General features: G+C 39.6%; 1 protein-coding gene across 1 annotated transcript in view; it reads right to left on the bottom strand.

Annotated features, from left to right (window-relative positions):
- Nucleotides 1-420: 420 nt before the first annotated feature.
- Nucleotides 421-7,985, bottom strand: part of tafa5l (TAFA chemokine like family member 5, like) — a 51,836-nt gene continuing 44,271 nt past the window's right edge. The window contains exons 4-5 of the mRNA XM_044350653.1: nt 4,581-4,624; nt 421-2,363 (exon numbers count right to left, since the gene is read on the bottom strand). Of these exons, the coding sequence (XP_044206588.1) occupies nt 4,601-4,624 (24 nt within the window). The 3' untranslated portion in view covers nt 421-2,363; nt 4,581-4,600. The remainder of the gene's footprint in view (nt 2,364-4,580; nt 4,625-7,985) is intronic.

Here is a 7,985-nt window from a genome sequence, read left to right as displayed (position 1 = left end):
CAATTTAAGGACACGCCCTCAGCTTGGGGCCCTATCGTCCCTCCACCACACTGCACCAGAGCTTGAGACGTAGTGCTACAACTGGAAGAACAAAAGCTACTTTAACATTTTTGAGATATTGACCATTTTACAAGCCTAACTGAATCTCTTGGTCCAGTTATGGTTATTTCTGTCCTTATTTATGTTTTACTAAAATCTGATCTTCTTTGCCAAAACTGTGCAGAGTGCAGCTGTAGCAGCAGTTCCTGCATTGACAGTGACTCAAATCAAAGGGACAATTTATTTATGGTGAGCGCAAACCAAAGAAGCGATGAATAAAGGCAGCATGAAATCAAAGGTACGGGATCAAGTGGAAATTGGTATTTTCTCACTACACAGACCACTGCTGACCTGGAAAACACACACATACACACCAAATTTACACTCTGCAGCTCCCGGGAGCAGAGACTCTCTTTATATCCTCAAATGCATACATTAAGATGGAGATGTGCAGGATTTTTAGTACAAAGAAATGAAAAAAACAGGGTGTTGACACATTAACAGGAACACCTGTGCAGTATAATGCAATTCAATGCAATTGCCTTACAAGACAAACCACTGTGAGGCCTAGTTTTTGTGACTGCTTCAGAGAGATGTTAATTCATCTTGCACACTGTAGCTTGTGTGTTGTGTTATTTTGGATTGTATTTTATTGTAGCAGATGCTTTTGTTGTTTTTGAAATGTCTTCCTGGTGTTCGTGTTATTGTGTGCACCTCTTATACTTCTCTCAGAAGGATTCCTCTTGTGCTCCTCCTTTTCTTCAACTACTCCTCTAACTTATTGGAATAAGACCCACAGAACATAAAATATATTAATTGAAATATATATATATATATATATTCAATTAATAATACTAGTATTATATATATAATTTCAAATATATCAAGCATCTGAAATCAGCAAATAGCACTTCCAGCGGGGCAAAACATTTCATATCAAAATATAGTCAATTTAGACAAGAATTCTGAAATACATTTAATCACACATTAATTGATTTTAATTACAGAATTTAACTTATGTGACATACTGTAGATCTTCCCCCAGTTTCAATAATATTTTCCCCAATATAAATATCTCTATGTACTAAAGAAAAGACCAGAAAGAGAAGAAAAGGCAAACTCAGGATTCATCTGTGAAGATTCAAATGAGATCAAACATCTGTAAAATCACAAATGCTTCTTTTTACCAGATGGTCTGGGTGTGTCCCAAAAATATACAATAGTATGAATAATGCATTGGATATGACTTACTTCACAGTGTATCTCTGGATGTGCACACACACACACACACACACACACACACACACATACACACGCACAGGCACACAAGCACACACACGTATTCACACATGAACATAGAGCAGATGCAAACATGCACACACAAACACACGCCCACACACAGAGTATCGACCATTAAAATGAGCCGGGGGTCCACATCTGCTTAATGCTCCCGATGGTGTGTACATGATATGTGAGGTTCATTGACAAAAACTACTCTTCTAGTCTATGTTGGCACCACATAAAAAAAAACATAAGTTACAAGCTAAGTCATCCAAAATGTCCACATTTCACCTTCGTGACCTTCATTCATTGAGTAAAGACAGTCAACTCATTTCTGTCGTCTCCTCTTCTGTGACATTCCAGTAGACTTTAATGCTATTTCACAATGTCCGTTTTGTGTGTATGCAGAGATTTTGTAAAGTTTCACCCAGCTAAATGAGAGAGAGTGATAAAGGCTAGAATCCAATGGACGATATGGTGGCCTGGCTGAACCTCAGTAAAGTCATGACTCTTTAGCAGCGAGCTGTCATTAAAGAAACTTTCTTATAACCCTGGACGGCTTCACAGCGGCGATAGTAAAGAAGATGAAGGGACTGACTTTTGAAAGACCTTCTGACAAGTCTAAATCAAGCCACAAAGGTTCGAAAAATCTTCAAGGAGCTGTCCCCTGCAGACTTGACAGTGGCTAACAAAAAAAAAAAGAAAGAATGTATTTTAATGAATAATCCACTGCTCTGTTGATAACTGTTCCTCACAGGGATTTTGTTCTATGATGTGTCCGTAAATTTGGCTGTGGTGAAGATTCAATGTGCTGCTCACTTGAGACTTCTCAGAGTTCTCAGAAGTGTCTGGACCAAATGAAGAGCAGAAAGCCTTTCACTGTGGTGATTGGAGATGTTCTGGGTTTTTTTTTTTGTTTTGTTTTATTTTTTTACTGGAGGTCAGGCCTGGTGTAAAGTTTGGGAGCCTCGTTGGTGAATGGACACAATGTTCTGGTGTAGTGATTGGCCCCAGTTCCTTTTGTAGCATGGACATCAATGAACCTGTTGAGGAATGGAAGAAAAAGACAAGAATAAGATAAATTAAATCATTATGTCTTGTTATGTAAATGTGATTTACAACAACTTTACATGTTGGTCTCATGTCTGAATAAGCGCTTAAGTCACTTTTGTGTTAAAGTCACAGCAGTAAACATAGTAAAACTTCCAGTACATATCTGAATTGAATATTATCACAGTAACGTTAAGACAAAACAAATGTCTTCCACCTTTTTGAGAGCAAAATATTAAATTTAATAAACTGCTTAGTAATTTCTTATGCATAAAGAAAATAAAAACAGTTTAATAAACCATAAAACACTGTGAATGTGCCAATTTTAAGCTTTAGAGGAGATTCTTGCCACATCAGATCAGTCTATAAAAATGCTTTTCCTCTCACAGTGAGGGGCAAGAAAAAAATCCATGCCAACTACATGGAAGAAATTATAAATATCCAACTAAACACTTAACAGACAGCATGTGCGCAAATTAAGATCTAAATGAGAATCCCAATTTAACGTCTCAGCCTGTGTTTGTGTATCTAATAAATGATGAAAGTAATGAGAAATGTTACAGGGGGTTCACTGTGAGTAGTTGTTGAACGTCCCTCACATTAACAATGGTCACAGATTAAGGCTTCAACAGCAAAATAGTGTTTTAAATCAGTGACAGAGGCTACGAGACAACAGAAAACACTTTTGTTTCTTCATATTTTTACATTTTAAACATTTCCTCGCTACCTTTCCAATGGCAGGTGGCAAACATGGTGCTAGCAGTGTGGATCATTTCTATCACTTCTGACTAATACCATCATGTAACATTTACATCACAGACATCTATGGATGAATGACAAAAGGCCATTATGAAACCAGCAATGTTACGTATTCCATGTTTGAAAATGGATTTATTTAAGGACAGTCTTCTAGCTCCTCCTTCACAAAATGTCTTTGACAAAACAACTTTTATGAGTAATTCTTTACAGGGATGGCGTCTATAAGTGTACACACTAATATATTCCTTTCCACATGGAATACATTTTACCTCCACTGAAATTCTGCAGTTAATGACTTCATTTAGCCATTAATTTGATCAAGAAACCCATTTGAATGATAATAGAACTCGGCCATGAATATGTTATATGGATAAATACATAAATGTTAATACATAAATGATTCAGGGTGACAGTGGACAAATGTGACACCAAGGACTGCCCATATAAATCATTCAGACACTTAAATATGAGTTGGCAAATCCACACAGAATTGCACAAATTCCCAGGGCTGGCAAATAAATATTTATGACGCCCCCAATTCCCCTTTTCTCCCTGTCCTTGGTAATTGTGCGTGATTCATTTTGTTTTCTCGGTGGAAGAAGGAAAATCAATCTTAGAATATTGGCTAGGAGACATAAAGCATGCAGATTCCAAATGCCCGTGGTTTTGCAGAATATAAAAGCTTCACAGATACTTGGTCATGTACTCAGGAGAGGAATTCAGCTAAATCTCTAGTAGAACTCCTTGTTTTATTGAGAGAAGAAATATGTTTGTGGAAGTGAGCTTAACCTGCCAGCAGAGTTGAGCTGACCTGCTCCGGAGTCTAGTTTACCCATCGATCGACTTGGAGGAATGTGAGGCAGGCAATCAAATCAAAGGAATCTGTAACTATGGCATTTAGGAAATGATTTTTTTAAAATGGTGGCTTTTTGTTTTGTTCAACACTTTTGTCTCACACATCCTTCCATAAATATCAGTTTTCTACCTTTGTACTAAAAGAAAATGTGGACATTTGAAGAAGTCTCTCCCTTTGATGTAACCACAGTGGGGCTTTTTAGTTTCCATCCTTATGCATTTCAAAACTTCCAATAACTCCCCGATTTCCATTTTCTTTTGCTTATAGATACATCAAAGTGACTTTGCATCTTGGGAAATGAAGGATTCCATTGTGTCTTCTCCAAGTCCTGGATGACCTTTATTTAAGCTCAGTGGTGAGTGCGGCACTAGAGAGTGCATGATGAATAGACACTAATGGCTGATTCATTCCAGCTCTGAGCCTTTATACAGCTTAGAAGAGGCACAGCTTCTGCTGTTCATCAAGTTTCCCTTGCTTTCCACAATATGCAGCAATCGCATTGTCTTTGTTTTCTTGTGTGTCACAGTCAACTGAACCCAGGTTACACACTCAGCATGCAAATTAGAATAAAATACATCATTAAAAAGTCACTTACTTGCCATTCTCCACTGCATCCTACGACGGCTCCTTGGGCAAAGGCTGGAAAAGAAAGTAGAAGGTCAATATTGGTGGAACAGAGGGCCAGCCTTCACTAACGTTTTATTCAACTTTCCCTCAGTTGGCCTTGGACACAGAGCAGCATATGTCCATTTAAAAGCACAGATGGCATGTCTTCCAATTATATCTAAGGCGAGATGATGGAAGCGGAAGGTTATTTTGTTCTCTCCCAGTTTTTATATACTCTGAGGACATCGCTACTCTCCTCGGCAGGAAAATACGAACAAGAAATGGCCACCTCATCATCCACATTAACGAGTGAGAGACCTTTCCTTTCTTCCATCAATGGCATTACACAGATAGAACATTTTATCATGTTAGCTGTAGGGCCGGGTGATAAACAGTGTCCCACTTTGTTTCTCTGTGAGCAACAACTTCCTGCCTCCTACATTCATCTTTAGGAGAACACATGAAAACACATTGTTTTCCCCTTGAAAACAGCTCCCTTCCCTTCTTAATATTGGTGAATGAGCCACTTTTGTGTAGATAATGACTCGGCTAATCATAATCAAGAAGCTAATGGTCTGTTTAGCCAATCAGAGGAGCCAAGGCGAGACGGCAGTCTGGGCAGCGCATTGGCATTCCCAGCAGCCGCTGCTTTCCTCTTGGCTGTGCCAGGCTTTCTGCAGCAGCGAGGCAGACTTGGTATTCCGCTGCCCGCCCGGCCTGTCGTCCTGCGATCTGTCGCTCTGTCTGTCCGACCAGCCGACTAGCCCTGGCGCTGTCGAAGAAATTCAGTCCTCTGAAAAGCCGCTGATCCATCACACCTCTCCAGCAGCATGTCATCTAAATGCTAAGTACTTCCACTGCATCTTTAAATCAAAACAAGAAAAGAAATGAGCACAGGGGGCGAGCCGTTGAAAGCTTATAAGGGTACAATAGAATCTGCAGAGCTAACCCTTAGCTTTTTGATTAAACTCATTTTCAAGGGAGAGGAAATGTGGAAGAGGAGAATCTGAGGGAGAGGAATGTGCATAAAGAATCTCAAGACCTTGTTATCCTTTCAAATGTACAAGGAATAAAAAGAAAGGATAGTTGTTGATAAACAGACCCCAGAGGTTCCTTCAAAGAAAATACTATGTTGTTTGATTTCTCTCTAAAAATCATCATGAAGCTACCTGAGCTCCTCCAATAACCCCTCCTCTTCCTCTTACCCCTGTCTCAGTTCAACTCTTGGCTATTGATCGGAGGGATTCTTGAAGTCGAAGCAGAGTGCTGAGGTGGCAGAAGCGGCCGGCACTATTAACTGCTCCTACTAATTAAAAGGGTAACAAGGTGAGTTTGGCCCCACAGGACAAACTGTGCAAGAGACAGAGCTGGCTATTTGCCTGCCATGCACACCGGTAAACAGTGCTCACTTCCTATGATGTTTACAAGACAGGAATCCAAGGACATCGAAGACATATTCATCTCCTACTGGCACGAGGGATGAGGGAGATCAGCCGATAAGGGGCAAAAGAGAGAGAGAGAAAGCGGAGAGCATACTACTAAGCGTTTTGCTAATTGCTTATGTTGCGGTGAAATTGAAACATTTGGACCTCGTCTCTGAGCTGGAGGTGCCCTTGTTTCATCATCACTTGTAAACATTGAGCCCTGTGCATACATGATAAAGTTTCACAGTTCAAATGAGGTGCACAGCCTGAATCTTTAAGAGCGTGCCAGTGGAGATTGGCAAAAATATTAAGGGATTCAATTAACTTCCTTCCTTATCATCAACACAGCATATTTTAGAATCAAAGTATTATACAGATACAGTATATGCCTCATGTTACACAAATGAAATCCTCAGCCAAGGTACCATTACAACTCCCAGAAATCTTTGTAGCCACAAGGTAAAGCCACTGCAGCTACAGCAGACAGCTTGTTTGCTCAGTGCTCGGGGGGAAACAAAGCACAGACTGCATATTTGGTGACACTTCAAGCTGCAAAATTCTCACCAGCAGCCCACCCAGCCATCACTGTGGTAACTAAAAATCTTTCCCCAGGGTCTCTTCTAACAAGTGGACTCCTGCAGAGGACTTTGTTGGTTTCATCAACTGGAGACTTATTGAGGTCCCAGTCATTACCAGCCACTGGCACTGCTGTTGTTATTAGGCTAACAAGCACAGCTATAGCACACTGAAAATCCTGAGTGGATGCTTCATGCCCAGACTATGAGCCTGATGTACAAAAGCAACAGAAACACAGAGCTGTGTCACAGGACCAAAACCAACATTATTTACAAAGCGTGGCTGCATTATTTCTGGGGAGGCAGCTACATAAAAAATCCTGCATCTATTGTCCGTCACTGATGTCAGAAACAGGCAGTGGTGCAAGACGTATTGTGATCCCTTACTTGAGTAAAAGCAGTAATGCCACAATGTAAGAATATTCCATTACAGGTCAATATCCTGCATGAAAATTAGGGACCATATAAGTGATATTGCAGGTTTTAGCTCTTTAAAGCTGCATTTTTTTACATTTGACATAGAAGGGAACATGGATCAATATTAGTATTAGTTTGGAGTCATAATCAACATTCCCTCTCCTTTTTGCTCTATTTTGGGCTCCACCAACTCCTAAGAAAAATATCTTGTTCTCGCTGCTAAATGCCTCACTGTGTTCACCAACTAGTTGCTAACTTTGCCTGCCATTTGGTGCTGTGCAAGTGGCGTACAGTGGGTTAATCAGAGCTTTCTCGCTGAAAAAAGCCGTCTGCTGCTGCTGGAAATGAACTTAATGAGAGCAGGATCTGCAGGCTTGAAAACCAAAACAATTGGCTAAAAAAGGCTAAAACCTAGAGATAGCTCAGAGGAACTGCAAAGTTGGGAGATAAATCTGTGAGTTTGTTACTATAAGTGACCCCTTTCACATTACACATATCCATTTAATCTATTCTTAATATAAAATATTAACTAGTGCAGCTTTGACTACAAATCATGTAAACTTTGTGATGTGTTTTCCCCAGGCTGACATTAGTTTCCATTCATCTCTGTATCGTATGAATAACAATAAGCAGGCTCTTGAAACTAGCTTTTGAAATTGGCTTTAAGTGTGTTATTACTGCAGTGAGCATCGAGTCAAGTAAATTATCTTTTTGTAACAATTCAGTTTATGTGCAGGTTAATTTGAAAAGTCATCAGTGTCCTCACTGTACCTCACAATAATAATGTAACTGACAAAAACTGAATGCAGACTTAATGTTCGTTGTGATGGATAACACAAGTCAAGCAGGTTTCAAGAGTATTGATCTTCATATAGTAAGGCAATTAATAGAAAGCAATGGATGTCTGGTATGGAAGGAAAACACATTTAAATGTTTAAAACACAACAACATGGGTTACAAAATGGTAAGTTGAGATTT

The sequence above is a fragment of the Thunnus albacares genome, chromosome 5, assembly GCF_914725855.1.
Source record: "Thunnus albacares chromosome 5, fThuAlb1.1, whole genome shotgun sequence".
NCBI lineage: Eukaryota > Metazoa > Chordata > Actinopteri > Scombriformes > Scombridae > Thunnus > Thunnus albacares.
This window is presented reverse-complemented; position numbering and strand designations above follow the sequence as displayed.